Source organism: Netta rufina, assembly GCF_964035555.1.
Source record: "Netta rufina genome assembly, chromosome: 11".
Lineage (NCBI taxonomy): Eukaryota > Metazoa > Chordata > Aves > Anseriformes > Anatidae > Netta > Netta rufina.
The window spans coordinates 8,374,640-8,398,158 of record NC_140134.1 but is presented as its reverse complement, the minus strand read 5'-3'; the positions used below and the strand labels follow the sequence as shown (position 1 = coordinate 8,398,158).

Below are 23,519 nucleotides of genomic sequence, written 5' to 3'. Positions count from 1 at the left end.
GAGGATGTACTTCAAGTGAAGACCTGAAAAGCTTCCTTTGATTTCAAACATTATCTGAACAGAAGGATATGCTGTGTGCCTGCATTCAAGCACCTGCAAGATCAAAAGTGCTCCCATTACAAGGTATATCACATTCTTCTCATTCAGTTATTTTCAGTTCTAAGGATGGAGCAGTTTGAAGAGTCAAAACAAACTGCATACATAACTGACTCAATGCCAAGTAACTGCACACAGAGTCAGAGGTGGACAGTAATAGCAAAGACTGGTAACAAAATCAATAAAACAGTCCAAACCACTTATTTTACACCTTCACATACTATGAAATAGCTCCACTCTCTTGCCTCTCTCCAAGTATAAATTTGTAAAAGAAATAAGAGAGAGAGGGGAAAAAAAGATTTTTGTACTAAAAAACTCTGAATAAGAGAGAGAGATATTATTAAAATTGTTGCAGTTACTCATTGCTATCCTGATCAAAGTAGTAAAACCTGAGCTTTACTGAATCCACTTTTAAAGACAAACTAAGTTTAGTGATGATTTTCCAGAATAAAAGCATACCAACACAGGTGCTACCCTACAGATGAAAACATGCTCATATCTCAGACACTGTCTAAATGTCAACACTGACTGTATCCTCACTAGTTTGCACATCTCAAACATTTATAGAGTACCAACAAATTCTCTGGCATATAAACAACAAAATTGGCTGTATCGTTCCTGTACAAATTCTTTTGGTGGAATTCAACTGATAGACATATCAGCTGTACTCTGAAGGAATTGCAATAGTACAATGGTAGATGGTTCTTACATGCTAAGATAATTATTTTGTTCAAAGTAACACTGCAGTACATTTACAGTATTTTCTGTTTAAGCTGAACAGTTGCTATTTTACTCAAAGTAAGCTGTACCCAATTTGGATTTGTGGTTTCCAAGAATTCTTATTGTTTTTATCTTATTAAAATAGAAACATCTTTTACTGAATTGAGCTAACAACAGTCCATGGAATTAGCTGTTCTCTAGGCACTCTCTGAGCTGATCAATCACATTCATCACAAGCTTTTATTTTGTAAAAAAATTATGTTGAATGTATTCTCCGGACTCTCAGCAAGGTAGCAAAGAAGTGTGTTTAGCATATGCATATAATGTTAAATAATATCATGAAGGTTTCTTTCACGAATTACAGGACATTCAAGATTTTTTTTTTGAGAAAAAAAAAAAAAAGCCTCATTCAAGCAACAAGGGAAGAAAGTAGAGGTCTGATTAAATGTTTTTCAAACTAACACTTAGTACCCACCTTCCACAATGGACACTCGAGCACGTCAGACAGACCCATGGACTTTTATTTGACCGGCACACTACAAAAGACATGAAAAAAGCATCAAATGAATTGGCTCTGATTTTACAGTTATCTACTGTACACATCCTGAGTGCTAGCAGCAGGTCTGCCCTGACTCCACCTTACAGCACAGTTACATAAAATAGCTAGTCACATTTATTAACCCATATTAGGGACTAACAGACTAAAGACTGAAGAGCTACTGACACTAAAGCACATCGACCTTGAGTCTTAGCCACAGGCTATTCATTTGCCTCTTTCTTTACAAGAAAAAATTACATTTTTTGTCTGTATTCCATCTACACAAAGTCTACTTCATTTTGAGATATGATACAAAAGTATCAGAAGCACAAGTTGCAAAAACATTGGGAATGTTTAAAACACTTATTTTCATTTTTAATAAGGCAGTCCACTGAACACAGAAAAAAAAAATAGCCACAGCTCTTCACTTCTGTTTCATAAAACATGTACAAGAAGCCATTTTAAAGAGATTGTGAGAAAGCCTGTTGATCTATTAAGAAGCACACAGAATAAATAATAGTGTAACACATGATAATCCACACCATTTATATAATATTCCTATGCAGCAGCGCTGGTAAAGGCCATATCCATAAGGATTTCACCATTTCAGACACACACATGAAGCTGAATGATTACAATGTAGTACAGTGCTATGTTTTGCAATCCATTTAAGACATCAGAAAATAACTGTAATGTTATCTAAGTTTTCAGTTAAGTCTTCTAAGTAGTCTAGAAAAATTAACTTTCAAATTAAACACGGATGTTTTTAAGCAAAAGAACTGGGAAAAAAAAAAAAAGCAGATACTAGAAGATGAAGTACCATCCCAGGGTGGAGTCATAAAAACTGGATATTCTGACTCCCACCCCAACACAGCAGCAAAGTCTCTAAAATTCAGATTAGAAACAAAACAAACACAATAAATAATCTGTGTAGGCAGAATACAGAGAAACAGACAGGGAAATCAACATTTCCATTAGTCAACTCAAGATTAAGTATATACATCTTTATAGACAATAGCAATTTTGTAACTACAATTAAATCAATATTGATTCCTCGATTTCTAGAAGAATCCCAATTTGGATCATGTCAGCGAAGGAGGAATGCTGTGATACATAATGCTTAGATTTGAATGAAGTAAAAATGTTAACAACTATCCATTACCACAAAATTTACAAAAATCTCATTACACTTTCAAATACCCAGCTAATATGAAGAGGAAAGAAAAATGCTAAGTGCACTTCTGCAAGGCCAAAAACCAACAATTAAAAAGACAACTTCGATTATCTCCAAAATATTACAAGGTACAATGCCACCTGATTTGTCTATACATATATATAAGTGCCAATCAAAAGAGTCACAGAGGAAGAATAAAGCATCAGAAGCACCAGGGTCTGTAAGGGCAGGGTGAAGAAGGAACAGAAAGAAGAGGATTAAATCCTAGCATACATGCAAAATTATTTGCACTGTTATTTAGTGCAGAAAAGCTTGAGAAGAGAACAGCCTTCCCTGTCTGCAGGCATGCTTCAGAGAAATGAACTGGGGAAACTGAGGCATGCACAGGAGCTGCTTTGGGGCAGCATCACCTGACCAGGTCAACTTGGGATGGCTAGCAAAACTCAGAAGTCAATTCACCATGCTACAAACCATGGTACCCAGGAAACTGGTAAGATCAAATAGTATCAGAGAGAATTAAGCTAACAAAACCAAGAGAAGTTTCTTTATCAAATTACCTGCTAAAAAAAAGAAAGAAGCAAGAAGAGGGTCAAACAGGAGAAAGCTTACTACCACAGGTATTTAAAAGAGCTAATACACTTTTTCAGAGATTTTTATTTAAGTCAGATGGAAAAATAAACTAACTAAGCTAGCTAGCTTTGAGCTAACATTGCTTCTTAGAGAATTATTTTATGGTTTCTATTTATTATGACAAATTGTTGTTGTATTTCACTTCACAGCCCCAGTCCATAGAAGAGGAGTCTTACTATGCTCACTGGGAAAAAGCACAAATATTTCTGCACTGTAAACCAGCAATATTTCCACATAAGTCTTATTGAAGCAGATACTTTAAGCCCTTTGGTAAAAACTCCAGAACATTTTTTCTTTAATTGCTGCAGTTATTTTACTTGAGAAACACATTTGCTCACACTGCCTCCATTTTCTATTGCTGTTTTTTCAGCAATAAGCTTTCACATTTCTAAAGCTGATCGTTCCCACAACTGTGATGGTAGTCTTGCAACAGAAAGCAGAGAGCCAAGTGGAGCTGTTCTGGCTTACGCTTCAAGGAAGAAGTTTGTCAAATTTGACCAAAAGTTTATTCAGAAAATCAACATTCTACACTGGCAAACAGAAGACAAAGGGAAAGGGAAGACATTAAATGGCCATCATCAGGTATACATGGGCAAAATGGATCACAAGTCTGGCTTGACTAGTAATTTATTTCTGTAAATTACAGAAACTGAAAAGTAAAAAATTAACCAGAAGGAAACAGAAGCCAAAACCATTCATGCACTTAAATATAGAGTGATATTTAAGAGTTCCGTAAGTGCTACATGAAGAAAACACTACCATTATTCGACATTTTCCTTGCCAGGAACATGAGACAGCCTTCCTAGGACTAAAATTCCAGCAGAAATCTCCCATCTTGCAAATAATATCTTTGCTTTCACTATGTTATCATCTGTGGGTGGAACCGGTTCTCAACCAGTAAGCCAAAGAATCAAGATGCAAACATTTAATTTCCACTATACAGCAGGCATTTATAATTTCACATTTGCATATTTTAATTTTAACACTGAGTGCTTATTAAGTGTTAAATTACACTTAGGTTGTATTCATTCTGCAGAGTTCACACCAGGTTTAAGTGCTCTGCACAAGGCCAGCAAACAAGCCCACAGACTGCACACTGCCAAATAATATTGGTCACTAAAGTTTTCCATCTTCATATCAGAGAAAAGGAAAAGACGGTTCATTTGTTTGCTTTAGCTTTTAGGAGGAACTTTACTCCAATTGCATCACATTAGAACTGCGTAGTTTATCTTCTGCACAAACATCTCCTCCCACAAAGAACTCAAATAACATGGAAGCGACTCCCACCAAGATTAAACATAGAAGCCAGTATTAAATTGGTGACCTACAGTTGCTCTGCTCTGTGAGGATTACACACTTCTATTTTTTAAGGTTTCTGAAGATTGCATTCTGTATTTCTCTGAGGCTGGCTCAGTAGATACCTGCATTACAGCTTGGCTCTCTAGGTATTCCTCAATCCAGATCTTGAAGCAGTTACTGTCTGTTCCTTATTATTTATAAACTAAATTAGGCTGGCAGCTTTAGCCATTCGTCAGGACCCTAACAAGACAGGCCCTGTGGAAAGCACAGCACAAGGACAGTCACTGCCCAGAACTGCTTATAATCTAAATTAGGCTTCATGTGTAAAGAAAGTGCAGGTTATTCTTCTCAAATGTAATGCTGACATGAAGGCACAGGCTTAAGAGTAAATCAGAAACAAGAGATGCAGATTGACATCAAACCCCTTCTCAATGCGAAGTACATCACACAGCCCTGGAACTTCGCCATTAAAACAGACTTGCACATTTGGGGCTTTCAGGTTAGGCAATTACTAAGGATTATGAGGAAGGACTCTCAAACCTATTTGTACAGGTCCTTATATCTTTACTTCTCTCAGTCATTAGTATTTAAAGTAGGATGTGGGGGGTGATTCTTTGTAGCACTATTTAAAAAAAAGAGATCTGCATTACATTAGCAACCCCAAATTTTCAACACTGATATGTCTGACAAACATCTTAACCACATAAAAAAAGTTCTGTGTTTGTTACACCTCATTCAGTACTTTACAAGCTAAGGTACACGAGGCGCTTTCTTTGCCAGCGCTGAAGTGCCTCTGCAATGGTTACCAACTGCCCTAACGTTACTGTATTTTTAGAATAGCTTCAAGTGGTTAGGCAAAGATAATACTAACATGTCAAAAGAAAAGGGAAAACAAATCTGCAGTGCCACAACGCTGTCTGAAACAGTGAGTCATTTGCCACTTCACATCAATATCAGGCTATTCAGAAGTGTAGAAACATTTTTTTCCTCATGTAATAGCAAGGCAAAATACCATCTTTTACAGAATTATCCCAGTGAAATCTGAATACTCATTTGTTATACAGCCTACAAACCCCTCTGCTATGAAGAGGAGTATCAGTCCATCCCCAAGAGAGCCAGAGATCAAACACTGCTTCACAGACTGATACGTAACTATGGAGCATTACAGATTTCCCTCAATCCCTGTCCCTTCAAACTTCCTGCAAACCATCCTAACAAATAATGTCCATGCCATTGTATCAAGCAGAATGACTAAGACATAGCTAATCAGTTTGGCCCTCTCATAACAAGGCCCCCCACCCCATCTTACCCTCAAATATGTACTTCTGAATCTTGACTGTTTCTTTCCTTATTGAAAACAGACTCCAAGCACAGGCTTGCGAAGCAAGAACACTCCTGGCAAACGCTGTATTCCTTACAGAACAAAGCCGCACATTTCCACTGTGAAAAAGCTGCGAGTACATAGAAGTATATGAACAACCCATGAAACTAACAGTTTTGTTTGAAGAGCACACTGCATAATTTAGAAACTGGCAAAAGAAAAACAAAGCAGGAAGAGCAGACAAACAGGAAGCCGTTTCTGTAAGGCAGCCAAGTTAAGAAACCTGCAAGATGCAGTGTCCACCAAGAACCTGGCAACAGAGCAGCCACACGACCACTGCAAACCTGCTACTTGCCAGTAACGGCAGCAGAATTGACCTAAGGCCATCACTACTACAGGCTTGTGCTCACATCCAAGGTTTAAAATAGCCCTTTATTACATCTCTAAGGAAAAGGCCACAGAATATCAGCACAGTAAGAACAGTATTTTGGTCCTTCTGTTAAGAGCACGCTGAATGGAAACAAGATTAGGGGCATTAAACTACTCCCAGTCCTCTCTGTATCCTTTACAAAATAGCCTAGACTTTGTTCTCCAAAGGAACTCTACAAACACTAAAATCTTACTTGTATAATCATATGGTTACATTACACCAACATAATGACTGCCCAGAAATATCTTTAGCCTAAGTGACCTTTCTTCAGTTCAGTTCAGTCACATATTGACAGAAAATAGGTCAACTATGCTGATATGAGCTAAACTGAAAAAGGCCGCTGGTACTCCAGTCAGCATCTGCACAAGGAGTAATATTTACATAGTTGTGGTTGTACTGGTATATTAAGCTAAACAAATTGTCCCAGAAACATATGCACTTGGTCACAAACACATATATGTTTTATACAGCTACACACCCTGTGTGTATGGACACATGTATGTGCATCTCCCCCCAAAAAAACAAGAATACTTTTCAGTATTCTAGAAATACAGACTTGCTTTTCCTTCCCCATGCTTTTAACCCCATTCTCATTGCCCTAATTAAGATTTTATAGCAAGACTTTATTGTTCTGTTTGGCTCCTGAAACAAGCTGACAAATACTGAAAAAAAAAAAAAAAAAAAAAAAAAAAAAAAAAAAAAGAGCTGGGCAGCCTCCATTAACAACATCTGAAGAAAAAAGAAGCAACAATTCACATACCGAAGAGTGAAAGCCCTACTTTGTGAAACATGATACTTCTGTCTGTGACACATCAGGCCTACGAAATCAGGCTAATAAGCGCCTCCTCCAAAGAGCTGGAACCAAAGGTGGGAGAAACTTACAAGCCAAAAATCCTGGGAAATTACTGCAAGAGGAGGCAATACAAATTGCACTAAAGTTTAACCAAAATACTGCAAACTACATCTCAAATAGGAAGTTTTTCAGTCACAAGATTCAGAGCATTTCTCAGCGAACTCACTTCCATTTTAAAGACAAAAAATGGAGAAAGTGATATCAAATAATTTGCCAAAAGAATTTTAGCAGCCCAGATCAGCATTGAGCCTACTAGACCTAACACTTTAGGCACCTGTGTCATTCCACTTAAAGCAAGGGTAAGCCATCCCGACACAGCCCCCTGCACAGCACTGTTAGGGTGACTTGCCAAAACGGCTCTGAATTACCTCTAACTTCCCCTATGCAATACATAAGAAGTATGAGGCATCTGAGAGAGGAAACAATGAAAGCCAGTATTCTAACTAAGGAAGCGTTCAAGTTATCAGCCCATGGGAAGCATCAAGGAGACCAGGGTGTTGGGTAGTGCTCCTTCAGGGTTACATGCTGGGGTCGCAGCAAGGCTCTGCCCACCCCTGGAACTGAGCGGAATTCCCTCTGGATGCAGCCACGACTTTCCAAGGAGTGATTGAATCACATGAGTTTCCTACACACAATCCCCATTCATTCAAGATGTGAATGCCTATGTTTAAGAAGCACACCTCCTGCCCTTGGAAGATTTTCCCTCCAGATTGCTCCTAAGCACTAAGGGAACACTGACAATTTCTTCTGTTGAAGATGGCATTTAGCATGAGTAAGCAGTTACTCGGCAGTCTGGGGAGACAGTAGAAGAGAGCAAGCATGACTTTTGCCAGCCTAGCACCTGCAGCAGGCTCTGCAGCAATGAGTACCTGTGCATTCTACATTCAAAATCCACCAGATGAAACATTCAGTTGTTCAAATTGAGACTGGAACCAAAGATTTTCCACTTAAAATGAACTGTTCAAATCACACCATTACAGAGCCATGTGTATCCTTGCTCTCTGACCTGTGAACTCAATTAAAAACCAGCATACAAAATAAAACAGCTTCTCAGAGCGAAAATTAGAAGGCCTACTCATCCCCTCATCCCAGAACATCAGTGAAGACCACAGCCAATCTGGATATGCATGTAATAGGACTCTCTGTAATAGGCACTGACAAAAATCACATTGTCAGCAGAAGCAAAGAAGCCTTAAAAAATACAGGTGGCCTCCAAGCTAAGCCAGTACTTTGACAGCACATAAAAATATCCATTACAGGTAATATAAGTTACTTACTACCAAGTACACATTTACTAACACAGCTGATTGTGTTCCCATTTTTTGACTTTGCATTCTTTTGAAAGCAATGTGTGCTTAAGGGCAGCTGCTAGGAACATATATGCAGCAAGCCTTACTATGTGACACTAGCGTCTGTTTACATTCAGAAGGGTTCCGTAACACCAAAATCAGTACACGTATTGGTAAAATTGTAGGACAAGACAGGCACTAATGTACACAGAAGCACAGAGCCACAGCAGAATGCTAACATTATTGTATAATCTATATGTAGGTTCCAGAAATTAAATGTTGAGTTAAATGACAATGGTTGTTGGTTTTTGGGGGTGTCTGGGGAGGGTTAAGCTGCATACACATCTGGTAGAAGTATCTGCTCCACATTCTAAGAACTTATGGCTAGTCAATTCCAGATGATTAACCGTAATGAAAACCAAGCAACTGAAAAAGAAAAATGTTACAAAAGTACTTTTCAAACCTCTGAGTAGGATAAAGCCCCATCCTAGACAAGAAAAAGCATAAAAAAGAAACATTATAGTCTTTGAAAACAAGAAACATACTAGAACTTAAAAGCCAGCTGTTTTACTGTTTAGGTTTTAAAAAAACATTCCTATTTGTTTTCAAACTTAATTTCACTCAAAACTCTTATTTCTATCCTACCTGCCCTATTACAAGAAGCTCATAAATGGATTGATCTTATTTTAAACTATTTAGTACTAGGAAAGTAAGTCTTCTGTTCAACAATCTTCTTTTAAGTAAGGTTCATCTGATACACACCATTGCCTGTTTTAGGAAAAAAAAAAAAAAAAAAAAAAAAAAAAAAAAAAAAAGGATTTAGTCAAAATGAAACCAGACAGAAGGGGAGATTATTTTTAATTGGACTATTTAAAACCATGTTTTTAAATCAGCTAACACCCACATGCTTGAGGAAAAAAAAAAAAAAAAAGATTAAATTTAAATTACATTTAAATCAAAGCAAGAGAATTTACAAGGAAACAAGATTTCTGGTAGGCATTGCTAACAATATAAAAACGTCAACCATTCTTTCAGCGTTGCATACCCTTGTAACAAAGAGATGCATAATAAACAGAAGTCATAACTGTATCAAGACAGCCTAACTAAAATCACATCCAAATGTACAAGAATTCAAACAAGCTCTGAAGATGACAGAAGGATGCTAGCCTCACCTTAAAGATATGGAGAGAAAATGAATTTGTTTCTTTTGCCTTTGTCTTCTAGCCAAAACCAGAAAGATTAAGTTTTTAGAGAGAAAACAGATGAGTCATTTTGTGGCAATCCGTGAACTTACAAAATCAACTAATATTTGTGCTCATGCATAATGTGGTATTTCTACTCCTTGTCACTAAATAAAAGCATTGCTCAGTTTCGTGTAAGAAATTTCACAGATGGTTACAGTGAACTACTTTGATACAAGGGAAAAACATACAAGGGAAAAACATACCTAATTCAAACATACTGAACAGCAACTGAGTGAGAATACAAAACATAGGTAGGTAAACAATTTTTCATAGGAAAAACAGGTCACTGAAGCCCCCACCACATTTCTAACTTTGAGGGATGTTTGTCAGAGAACAAGGTGATTAGTTTCTTCTGCGTTTAATTCAACTCTCAACTTCCACTCAAACACACTGGCTTACAGTTCAGAGTTTTCGTTATGTAACCAGAATTTCACATTGAAAAACTTGCAAGTGGAAAAATGCACGCTTTTTGATTTGCCTGTATGCTTAAGTCAGTACTGGAGAAGTATACGGGTAAGGAAAACTTTTTTCAATCAGTGTAAACAGACACGTCACTTCCCGAGGAAGTGGTTAAACGAACTCAAGAAAAAAAAATCAGATCATGTATAGCAGCAAGACACAGCGCATGCTGTGCTTCCTCTGTTATGGTAAAATAAAATAAAAAATAGAAAAAATTGGTCCCTCGGCATTACCAATCATATGCATAGAGGCTTTCTCAATAAAACAGGACAAAGTTAGCTCTCAGGCTACAGTAATGCAGTATATTTAAGTTATGTAGTCTTTCCATATGTCGAGTCAAATGTCAACGCTTGATTTATCTGCCTATACCATATAAATCACATCCTAGCTGAAAACAACAGTAAGAAAACATGCATTATGAAAAGAAGAAAAAAGGAAAAAAAAACAAACACATCAGTAGCATATTTATTTTATCTTAACAATCATGACCAAGAGAGTTTTTATGAGAACTATTACCTCTACTTTTCCTTTATAGTCCAAAACCAATTTTTAGTGGATCGGCTACTTTGATAACTAATTGGTATCCACGTTTAAATATAGACACACATATATATGTATATATTTAAAAATTTAATACTAGCTCTCACAGGAAAACAGATATTGTTCTACATTATAATAGTAATGCAAAAAAAGTTATTCCATCTTTATATTAGAGCAAGACAGAAATGAATTACGCATTTTCAGACAGCTGCCAGAAAAGGCAGAGCAGAGCGAGCAGCATAATGCAATTTTCAAACCCTTAAGGAAAAGAATCTTGAATCGGTTAACAATCAATCTCGGGCCAAAAAAAAATCAAGATGGAAGTAGGAGGGAAAAGAGGGGAAAGATATAAAGAAAGCTTCTTGCTTTCTTTATATACCCTAGTTATTAATCTACTCATTTTTAGCACCAATATTTAATGCCTATTTCTGCAGTACTATGCAAAAGACTCATTATTGACCATCCCTTTGAGCAAAAGAAATTTAAAAAAAAAGGAAGTCAAACGCACAGTGGACAAAACTAAAACTATTGTCAACTGAAAAACTTATGAACCAAATGTTTAAAAAAAAATCCAGAAGGGCCACAGCTATTTTGGGAACATGCACCTGTAGCCTGACATGAACAAGTGGACACCTGTGTTCACACAGCATCCAGATGATGTACATATGACTCACCTTTAAAATCAGTATCCACCTGTTTGGTTTTGGTGAGGATCCCCAGCCAGACAGCATCACATTACTTTCATATTAAACAGCTGTCTACTGGCAGTATTTTGTGGGGGAAAAAGCTAACTTGCAGAAGAATCACCTTATTTGGCCAGGTTGCCTGTGGTTATTGTGATTAGATCCAAATGGGTAATAATCTGTCAAAACAATTTCACAGCTACATCTACAAGATACAAAATTAGATAGATATTCCAAAGGGGGAGGGGGTGGGGGGTGGGAAGAGCATTGCCTTGACATACCAGTTAAGATTGCTGAATGCTAAGTACATTCAAATAGTGTCAGCAACAGTTTAAAAGCCTTCGCATTATTAAGGAAATGAAGGACTTAAAATCTTATGCTGCCCCCTTAACAAGGACACCATAAAGCAATTAATGTTTTTATCAGTTATTACTCTAATCCACTCTACAGTAAAAATTGTTTCCTCCAATAATCTCAAAATACATATCTGAAAAGCCTTAACTACTTTTCAGATCTAAATTTCTGAGGAAGTTGCATTTTTGAACCTCCATTGATTATCGCAATTGTGCATGGCCTTCAACTGCTCTTCACCTAAGTGATGAACATTTATTAGAAATAGTACAGAAAGCAGCAAAGGAACAGGTTACTAAATAAAGTGAGCAGCACTGACCGAGTTAGAGATGCCTCAAAGCTTTATTTCCTTCTAAACACCATGTCTGAAACTTTCACTCTAAGAACCTCAGACACATACGTAACAAAAATCTCACTACTCTAATGCTGTCAGCCGTAGCACCTCACAACCATGCACAGTTAATAAAATAAAATAAAATAAAATAAAATAAAATAAAATAAAATAAAATAAAATAAAATAAAATAAAATAAAATAAAATAAAATAAAATATAGTAAGAATATTACATTGATTTTTTGTTAAACACCTGCACATCTTGAAGGGCTTGGCAAGGAAGGTGAAAATTATTACCCTGATTACATTTAAACCATCTGTGATGAGATTTGAGCTAATCTGTGGTAAGTCAAGAGTTTGCCATGCACACAGAAGCCTCTGTCCTGCATACGTGTGTATGCCATATATATCTCACTTCCCAAACACCTCAGACCACCCTGTCTCCTTACCATATGGTGCACTTTGAAGAGTCATTTCAAAATACTGGCGTTTAGTTAGATCATGAAATAATTTAGAATACTCAGAAGTAAATTTATCCTTCAAAATATACATGAAGATTAGAGATTTGGTTTCTAAACAGAAGCAACACATTAGGTATTTGACTGCTACCCCCCTCTGAAGAAGTCCCTTTCATCAGCTAACATTCAAATTTTGTGATGAAGTGTGACTTTGTTGAGTATAATAGAATTTTTTCAAAAGAAAACCTAGAAAATATTAGCCACCATGAATTTAACATTTTTTGACTCAAATATGTCTTTAAACATACGAAGTATTTGAAATCAGAGACTCCTCTTTTCTATAGTGAAAAGAAAAATTAGGTCTAGCTTATGTGACTGAAATTGAGATTCCTATCCCACCTCAGTAAACATCCATCTTCTGACAAAATGTGTTCCAAAGCGCTATGCTGTATCACATAGGCTACGACAGCAATTGCCTCCATGGTTAATTAGTTCATACATCAGTAACTGATTCAAATAGGAAAAAAAAATGTTCACAGTTTTAATGAAAACAAGACCTAATCTAAAACAATACAAACCAAATCAACAAACTTTACTTAACAAAAATAAAAAATGAATATCAGGAGATAAAACAGCCTATGAAGTCTGAAGAGTTAATATCTGCATTGCATTCACCCTGAGAAATAAAAGAAATGCCACTCAACTTTAAAATTTGACTTGAGAAAAAAAAAAAAAAAAGTTTAAACTTTTACATAGTTATTTTATCCTTAAATTTCATAATAAATTTCATAATAAATCTGGTAATTTCCTGGTCAAGTTCAATTTTCAGGTATGGGAAAAATTAGAAATAACCCTCACAAACAGAGTATTATGTCTACACACTGCCCACTAGCTTACCCTGAGTCTACACTTTGCAAACTGAAAATAATTTGTCACAGGAAGAAGGTCCTACCTACCCCTCTCCACCTTCAGTGAGTTCTCTATCCTCCCATGTTGTACTAAAAACAGAAAAAAAGATGAAGGGAGGATCTCTAGTAATTAAAATGAAAAAGGAAAAGGACAAACACTCGTGGAGATGGAGAAGAAACAAGGAGCTGAGACAGAAAGGAAAGCTGAGATGGTTAAAGTCTGCATACCTGTGCTTTTACAGCACGTTTGTTTTGGCACTGATAGCAGCTGTCCAACAAGCCGCCAGAGCACGGCCTGCCCCAACAAAAATAAAGCAGGGCACCCAGTTTACCTGGGGGACATCACCAAAAGCAGTCTGACCCAAAACAATCTCGTTCTCAGAAGTTACCCCACTCGGCCCAAACCATTTGCTCTCATGTATACATCAAGTATTCAGTAACATTTTAGGTTATTCTGAACTAACAATGCCTTTTTGTAAATTACTCTGAAAACAGAAAAAATGTTCTAATTCAGCATGCAGATATTTACCATAATCGTTGTTCACTAGGCCTCAAACGGCTTCCTAGTGCTTGCTCTATTCTGTATTTTTTATAGTCCCAGCGACATTTGCAAATGCCACAATATATGCTTCTGACCAACTGTGAAATTACAGTTCTTATTCAACAGAAATTAGAATCCAAGAAACAGATGTCAGGCAAATATATTTAGCTTTAGCAGGAAATACCGCTCTACAGCCAGAATTGCTCTTCAATATCTAACAAAATTTGCTACTTATGAAATAAAAGGTATTCGATGGACAGTGATCTGAAACAATCATTAAAAGCGTATTTCAAAAGCACAATTCCCCTGGAAAAAATAACTCACTGTATCTCTGTTTCAGCAGACATAAACTTATGTCTGCAGTTGTTCTTCTAAAGAGGTACCTTGAAATTCTCCATCAAATAACCAGTGAGTTCGCCTCGACCACGCAGGAAAAAAGTTGGCAAAATTCTCTAGACTTGCACAAGTGTGCTTAGAAGATTGCAATCTTACTTAGGTGCGGCCTAGCTCCCTGTGGTTTCACGAGTCTATGAAAAGTTGTTGAGAAATACCACATCTGAGCTGTTCCAGAGTACTTTTCATAATTACACCATTTGCACAACAGCACCAAAGGTGTGGCACATCAGACAAATTCTGTGACACTCTACAGTCTTGCCAACGCCTCCAGCTACTCTGCTTCCAACTTCAGCAGAAATTTCAGAAATTAAAGTGCATGGAAAGCCTGCACTGCAATTGGAATTAGCAGGCATCTGCATGCAGCATTACATGTGACAACACTGATTAAAAGCAATTTTCAGTTTCTGTACAATTTCTATGATATATATTCATCTCCTCTCCTCTTAAATGCCCAATTATAAGGACAACAACAAAGGATTTGCCCCTGCATCTCCAAAAAGGCACTCTATGCTCCTTTTTGACAGCCTTCAAGCTCTTCAGAGCAAAAGCATGCTTCTTTCTGTACTGATTACTGTACAGAGCACTCTTGACAGGATTAAATACTCAGGGGAAGATATGCCATCCTCCAAAGAGGTGCTTATATACCAGCAACATCACAGGAGCTCTAAGATAAATTAAAATGAACAACTGACCATTACTCTTTAAACTGGAGCAAAACCATTTTTACTCCCATCAGCACACTTGTGATTGGTGCTTCCTTTTATTGTTCTCCAAGAGTCTTCCTTCATCACAAAACCTCTTCCTTCATCACAAAACCTCCGTAACAACTCTGCCACGTAGCTTCTACGAGAGCTAATTTAGGCCGAAAGAGCAATTCAGGCAGGCACACATGCTCCTCTACTCAATTCCCTAACTTCAGTAAAGCTAACCTCAGAATAGCAGCTTCAAACGCAACACCCTTCCATTGTACAACAGTGCATCTCCACAACATTCAACAGTGTGTTCCTCAGGAAGTTACTGTTGCCATCAAGCTTTTGAAGAGGAGAGGAAATGGTAATTCACCAGCATGTGTCACTCAGTCAGTGTGACAATTCCAGGTCCTCAAACCACAGATAGCCAAGATAATGACAAAAATAGCCACTGGCAGTCTGAACTACGACCTCGCTCTCCAACCTGTTCTTCTGTAATGTTTTGCTATCACTGGCAGGTCACGTGGCTGCCAGAAAGCTTCCTGTATCAGTACCCTCGCTTACTCCTTTTCTGGAAAGGTCAGCCGTAACTCCAAACAGGACTGACTACAGGTTCTGAGTCATTTTAAGACAATGCAGTAGATGATAGATGCCTTATAATTACATACTGCAGCAAATTACCTTTAAATATTTTTCTCCAACTGAGGCAACAACACCAACAGAAAGAAACAAGTCCACAGAACCTTAGAAAACAGCATCAAAGGCAATGGGAAATACACTAAATTTTGACAAGATACTAATTTGTAAGTCACTTTCTTTATATAATTGCACGTTACCAACTTGCAGCAAAACCAGCAAATGAGAAATTGTACGCATTGTGAATTGACAGAAAACAGTATTACACACCTTTAGAAGTTAATCTCACTAAAATAAGCACAGACAACAAAGACAGAGTACTCTGCACACCATCAGTAAGCTAATGTAGCAGTCAGCATGAGTTAGTACTGAGAAGGAACACGTTACATTTTACTAGACTAATAGGAACACAACATTCATTTTTAGTAACATTTTTCATTCACTTTACGTTGTCAACAGCAAGCTGTTTGCTCACTGGAATGTCTTAAATGCAACATACCTACATTTTCCTTACCCAATAGTTAGCTATGCAAACACTGTATGACTTACTTAATTTTATTAAAAAGCATAGCAAGTGGTGGAGACACACCCCTAAATACGGCATCCTTATTAAATCCTCTAGTTCCCCAAAGTGTCCATCACCTCCTTCCTGCCTCCCAACTGTAATAAATCAGTTGAAACACCTCTGACTGACAACAAAAAATTTGCTTTAACTGCTTCACTTAGAAGCATGTCTAACAGGATCCTGTAGCTCTACACTGGCTCATTTTTGAAGCTGAAAAATTATATTAATACATGAGTCTATATTTTTAGTTTTTGTAAGTTTATCTGGCTTGTTTTTAGGGTGGTTCCCTGCTACCATATGTTTCTGGATGACAACTTTGCTTACCCGTGATAGCCTGAAGATAACAGATGGACTTAGAGAGTTACACTTCTAGCCAAGAATTTTTTTCAGTAACCAAACACTACAAAAAATAACTCTTCCTGTACTTCTTTCCCTCTAATCATTTCTCCATATTATTCCACTGTAAAGCTTACTCCCTCTAAAATCAAGAGCATTACAGAGTAAAATAACTGGTTCTGCCAAAGGAAGCAGCAGCGCTACCACACCTTGGCTCCAGGAAACTGCAATCAGGGAAGAACTCCAGCGAGCAGCACTTTTCCCACACTAAAGCATTGATACGGCTAGACAAAGGACAACGATCTTCTCTTTAAAAATAGGAACACCTTAAAACGTAACCAACAGTTCAGCGTTCCTTTGTGTGTTGCTCCCAGAAGAGGGTTTCCGTGCAATGCCCGCAGCCACAGCGGGTCACGCTGCTCGGAACGGGGCCTACTGCCCATGCTGAGCGCTCGGTTGCGTGTCCCGGCCTGCACGTACTTGAGCGCTGCGCGTAACTGCGCACGATGCAGCTGGAACGGACCAAGACGCACGGAACATGACAGCAACACCGCGGGCTGCACGTGTGCAACCATCTGCTTGAAGGCCAAGCTGGAAGCACCTCGGAAGCCGCAACTTCGCAGGGAGCGGGCAGCGCGACGCGCCCGGCTGCGCTTCAGAGCCAGGCACGGCGGCGGCTGCTGGCACCGCCACAGCGCCAGGGACCGGACCGGCAGCCCCGAGCCCCTCCGCACACGGCCAAGCCCCGCGGGCCGGGGGCGCTTTAACGGCCGCGCCGACCCCGCGGCGGCCGCCAGCCCCCCCTTCCCGCGGCCGGCAGCGAACAAAGGGGCGGAGGGGCTGCGCTCCGCATTCCTCCGCGCCGGGGGGAGGCGGCCCCGAGCGGGCTGCCCGGCCCCGATCCCGGCCCCCGCGGCCGAGACACGCGGCAGCCGCCCGGGGGGGGGGGGGGAGGCTCGGGGCCGGGCCCGCGGGGAACAAAGGGGCGGCGGGGCCGGGCCGGGCCGGGCCGCGCTGAGGGCGCTCGGCCGCCGCGTGAGGGCCCGGGGCCGCCTCGGGCCGGGCCGTGCCGGGCGCACTCACCGCTGCAGCACCAGGAGGAGGGCGAGCCCTGCGGGAACTTGGCCGAGTCGGGCGCGATGCAGACGCTGGAGCCGAGGTGCGGGCACTCCATGGCGGCGAGGCGAGGCGAGGCTGCGGGGCGCGGCGGGCGGCTCCTCGCGGCGCTACAGCGGCGGCGCCCCGCGCACAACAGCCATCTTAGGGCCGAGCCCGCGATCCGCGCGCCGGGCTTTGCGGGCAGCCGGCCTCCCGTCCGCGAAGCCCGGCGGCTCCCTCCCCCCGCCTCTCGCCGGGCTTTCCGAGGAGCCGGCCTCCCGCCCGCCGCTCCGCCCGCCGGGAGGGGCCGCGCCCTTCTCCTCCTCCTCCTGCCGCTGCTCCTGAGGGGGCCGCAGCGAGGCGCGCGGCTGCACGGGGCGCGCGCGTGCACGGAGCCCGCGGCTGCTGCTGGCGCGCGCCTCCCGCCCGAGCAGCCCGCGGGGCAGCGCGGCCCGGCCCGGCCCGGCCCGGTCCTGCCGCCGCGGGACCGCCTGCAAGGGGCGGCAGGAGCGCGGGCAGCGCCGCTGTCCCCGGCCCCGCTCGGTAACTGCTCTGGGGCTCGGCGCGGGGCGGCATTGAAACAGCCGGCTCCTTTGCAAACGGAGCAAGTATAATCCTCCCCTGCAACGCCTCAAGCAGCGGAGATGTTTTAGTCTCCGTTGTGCTTGCTGCACCTTGGCGTTGCTCCTCTTCTCTTGCTATAACCAAGGTGACAAATGAAGTTCTGCCCTGCTTACAGCGGGGGGAGGCTCAGATCAGGGAAGATTCAATCTTCCACGGCGAAGGAAACCACTCAGCATTTGCTCACTGCAGTTAGTTTGTTCCTCTAGCCGAGCATTCAGAAGCAGAATTAGTTCAGAGAGAGCAAACTCAATTAGGCAGCAGCAAATGTTACATTTACACAACGCCACAGAGCTTCCTTAACGCGCCCCTGTCCTTCAACATTGCCCTGCTTGATCAGTCAATACCAGTCCCAATGTATGTCTTGCAGGTTCTACAAAAAGCATGTATTTGTATATTTTCCTAATAAATAAGGCATGAGTAGAGAAAAAAAAGTGGGAGAAGGACAGATTTTAAAATGCACATAGCGCAGCTTTGATATACATCTGGATTACTTATATAAGCTCAAAGACCAAGAAATTGTTAGCATATTTATGTACCTTTTGATTCTTTTCTGCCCTCTGTTTTTTTCTCCAGTCTGTATAAAGAAGACACGTGTTAAATTAAAGCAGATTGCCTGTAGTTGCTTTCTGCCTTTCCCAAACAAGGCATATGTTGAATGCTCTTGTCATGCCCCACCCCTCCCCACACACAAACCAAGAGAAAAACCTCAGCTGGGTCTGGCCTGCTCGTTTTTCCCTGGGTAGCAGTGGGACTTGGCCTTCTGTCAGTAGTATTGTGCAAGCAGTATTTAACCAAAACAAGTGGTTCTTATCTCATTGTGTGGATTATGTTAGCAGGGTATTTAGTCTTCCAGAAGTAAGAACCCAGTTAACAAAGATTAAATATGGTAAAATAAACATGGTTAAATCCTTCTAATGATCTACTTCCAGTTTAGCACTCCCCTTCATGTTTTTAGGGTTGATACACTATACCTGGAAAGGAGAACCTCCTCCTTGCATAAGTAAACAGAAGCAGGGTCTGGCTCAAAGGAACAGTACAGCCTTGTGTGGGCACTGGAGTTGGACCCCTGCCTGCAGGAATTATTGATAGCTCCACGAAAGTCGGTGTATTAAAATCAGTAGAGCTACACCACATTGTATTACAACAGTTCTTGTAAGTGTAGCCATGTTGGAAATGTCTTCTGGCAAGGCATAATAGATCCTCTTTTCCTGCCCCTCCTGAATATAAGAAGGCCAAGTTTTCCTTTTGCTGGGGCTTCATTTTTTGCAGGTATCTCCCTAGACACCTAGTGCCTTGCACTGCTGTATTGTGCCGTCATAAAAGATCCAGCAAGCATACACTTGAAGGCAGGCCTATGCTGAATTGGAAAGAACCCAATTGTCTTCTGTAGATGAGAGCAACCCCACTTTTGACATGAAGTGGCAATAAAGTTAGTCACATTCTCTAAGCCAGGTAGAAAACTGCTCCCTTCTGTTGTTCTGAGGAAAGAACATTGCCCATCTCTTTCTACATTGCCCATCTCTTGTTCTGGGCCACAACAAAGAGTTAAGAGTCAAGAAGAAGGGGCCCCTGTGTGGCCTTATGTTTCATCTTGTTTCCCCAAGGACCCACTGGACTTAGAGTAACAGAGTGACTGGGGTAGTGGCTGTGCAAGAATGTTACCATTTCTGAGAAAGCAGCTAGTAGGATCTTTCAGACAAGATGAAGATGGAAAGGCATGATCCACTGTAGCAAAACCAACAAACATGGGGGACTACAGAAGAGAAACGTTCTCAAAAATGTCTAGAGATTCAGGCACAACAGACTGCTTGCTCTAAGAATTCCTCTTTTACTCCAAAAAGCTGAAAACTTCTCAAAGAAAAAAAAAAAAAAAGGCTTTGGTTTAATTTAAGAGGTCTTTCTCTATTACATTTACTGTAAGATGTGACTATTCAGCTTGCAGTACTATGCACAAAGAAAAATCTCCTTTCTCCCCTGCCGTGGAATTATTAAGAACCCCGTAACAAAAGAACAAAAGGTGCTTGGAACTGCAGGGAGGTCAGCAAGGGCTGCATAGCTCTGCTAAGCACAGCACTTCCTGGAATGAAAGACACCTACGTTATAACTTCTCTAAATAAGAAGGTGTCAACTTAGCAAGATCAGCCCTTCATCTTCCAAGTCTATGATTCACACTTCGGAGCCAAAACCATACACGCTGTGACACCTTGTTCCTTTCTAGACAATAATGGAGTTTTACTCCTCCTTTCATTTGCTGGTTGACAACCTTACAGTGAAGCACCTTAAACAGTGTAATTTTGCCCAGACATTTGCATGTTTCTTCATGTTAGTTGCCATGCCTATGGCAAATGGGGTAGCCCACATTTCTCCGATGCCAGGGAAGACTTAAGTAGAAGCTCCGGGTATAATTTTCCTTTTCAGTTTGCTTTTTCAATGAGAGTCCTTGAGAGCAAACCACTTGATTTGGAACTGGAGTCCCATCTCTTGCTCCCATCCTTCCTCAGAGCAGTCCAATTTAGATGATAGTTAAGATAATTCCTACAGGCATGCTCATAATGGATGCAAATCACTGCATAACAGGGGTCTGTGAATCAGCATTATAAATTAGAAATTTACATTATCAACTCTACTGCTAGAGAGAAATTCCACACAGTTTCCTCTTGTGGGATGTATGTAGACGTCCACCTATGCTATACGCTCCATCTGAGAGCATCTGAGAAATTCGGCCCTGAACTGTATCCTGCATGTATACCTACTATTTACAGTGGGTAAGTTTGCCTAGAGGGTTCTTTAATTCTGCAGTACTTCTCAGGAACAAAATCTTTGGTCTTAAACATTTGAAAATATTAACCTGCGTATGTACTATGTTATGGTCTAATGATGCAATAGCCTAAATTTCCATGTGAGCTTGTCTTCTTTCAAGATCACTAAATGGACATCACACAGTGAATCAAGTGAAGCATTATTGCCTTGGATGACTTCCTTGTTTGTTGTAGAAACTGGAGTGCATGGAATGGAGAAAGGAGGACACAGGAGGAGTGGAATGAATGCTAACCTGAAGAACTACAATTTGTCTTTGCCGGAAAATTCTTGTATGACACTGTACAAGTTAGTCTTCCTAACTCCAAGGCCAGACACCCAGCTAAAATTTCTAGATTAAATGCATAAAGATAGAAATAATACCCTGTCCTCAGCACGCTTCTTCTTTTCTAAGTGGTAAACTCAGCACATATGGAATGAGATTGGCAGGTGCACTGAACACTCAGCTGAAAAAGATATTAGCAGACCTCTGGCTCTGAACACATAAAGCAGTAAGCACTCTGAAAACACTAAGTGCCCATCCAGACCTAGCAGAACCACGATATATTGCACTTGCACCTCTCTGTGTATCAGATCCAATTATCATGTAGTTCCCTATATTCCCCGAGGTGTACAAGTGAAACATTCAGATATGGTGACAGCAATGGGAACAATACAGAAGCCTACAAGGAAATGAATTCTTTACTCAGTGTGGCTGCAACTCTAACGCAGACAACTGGCCTGGGAAAGATCAGTAGAAAGCATCAGGATATGGGGAGGCCATAATACTGGGTCTCAGTTTAATAAAACGTTTACTAAAGCCTGGCCTAGTAGCACTAAGAGATGCATGCCATCTGTGCAGTGGACAGAAGCTTAGCTGCATCTGTAAACCACAGCACAAGAAATACCACAAACACATTTCTGGCAGCATGTTGTCGCATTAACAGATCTATTTCCATTGCCCACACATGCAATGAAAAAAAATAAAAATAAAGGTCATGCACTTTTTCAGCATTTGATCATAATAGCACAAGTGAGTCCCTTTACATGGTTAAGGATTTTTCTCAAAAAGGCAGGGCTGCCGTAGGTGAAAGACAAAATGTTAAAACTAGGCAAATATCCAGAGTAAGCATCTGTAACAATATTTGGAACATAAGATTAAAGCGCATAAGGAAACAGGGATGGCTCCCTTTGAAGCATGTCCGCACCACTTCTGCGCACATACCTTGAGGGGGCAGTGTGGCACAAAATATTGTGGAAAAAGTACCAAGTCTTGCTACAGAACAGAAGGGATCTTCATTCAGCACCATCACTGGAAGAAATGACCTGAACTTCTGCTTCCATAGGATTAATGGCTCTCCCCAGTGCTGAGAAGGGAATCCTCATTTCGGAATGAGTCATTTCTTGTGGGGAACTACAGCAGTATGATTGAATTAGGCTGATACAGATTGCATTGGAGCAGATTTTTTTTTTTTTTTTCTGAAGTCCAACTGAAGTATGTATACCTACAGAGCAGTTATGTTTCCTAAAACACACAGAAAAGAAACTTGTCAAAGAAACTGCATACTATCAACAGGATCCACGTGGTCAGGACTGTGTAGGCATATACACAGGTATATGTATATTCATGTATACATTGTACATGTACACATTTCTCCAGAAGGATGTTCCTTCAGACAAGCAGAACTACTGGTCAGATTCCCCAGACAGCATACACTGGAGCAATTCTACTGACTTGAACTGGGGCTAGCCCACGATCTGCCTTCATGTGTTTCTTTCAAATGACATTAAAAGGTTGCTTTCCTCTCCATTAAGCAACTGAGTCAAAGTGGGCCAAAGGAGTAGTTTGTTAATGTGCTACAACAATCAGGGAAAAAAAAAAAAAAAAAGTGTCCTTTTCCATGATTTATGTTTGCCCAAGGAGATGGAGCACTTTCTCAGCCTTGACAACAATGTGGTAACCCATGAGACCTGGTGTAAGAGATTTGATTTTCCCATTGCTGAACATGCCTGCAAAATCCACTTGCTAGTGAACATTTTGGATAGGGTACTTTGAGATGACAGAGTCCTCTAGAATAGATACTCTTCTGCAGGAGGCAAACAGTGCCTCCAACATAATCTTGCAGCTTACAACGGTGAATGCTAAGTGTGAATGCAAAAAGTGGGAAGCCTGTTACAACTTCATCTCTCAGATGAGAGGGTTGAAATCCTTAGAATATGGCTCTAGTTCATTGTGTTCCGGGAGCTGTAGCTCCAGAAAAGAGGGTGGTAATAGGAGGAAAAGAGAGCAGTGCAACAAACAAGCAAAGAGCTGTAGTCTTTTTACCAGAATAAAAATAACTGATATTCAGATGATCTTCTAGTGCTTTGATTTCTGAGAGCTTATGTTAATTTTACATCATTTTTCCAAGGACTCCGGAGGCATCCTATTGAACAAAGACAATGTTTTACCTTTGATCCAAACTTAGCTTTGTCTGCACTGGTGTGGTTTGAGCCCACTCCAAGGTATAAAT

At 40.6% G+C, this 23,519-nt stretch overlaps 1 protein-coding gene across 2 annotated transcripts in view; it reads right to left on the bottom strand.

Moving 5' to 3' along the window:
- USP3 (ubiquitin specific peptidase 3) overlaps positions 1 to 17,756 on the bottom strand; it is a 44,182-nt gene extending 26,426 nt beyond the window's left edge. For both annotated transcript variants that reach the window (XM_084293082.1, XM_084293083.1), the window contains exons 1-2: positions 17,572 to 17,756; positions 1,292 to 1,352 (exon numbers count right to left, since the gene is read on the bottom strand). In XM_084293082.1, coding sequence (XP_084149208.1) covers positions 1,292 to 1,352; positions 17,572 to 17,662 — 152 coding nt within the window. In that variant the 5' untranslated portion in view covers positions 17,663 to 17,756. The remainder of the gene's footprint in view (positions 1 to 1,291; positions 1,353 to 17,571) is intronic.
- Between the last annotated feature and the right edge of the window lie 5,763 nt (positions 17,757 to 23,519).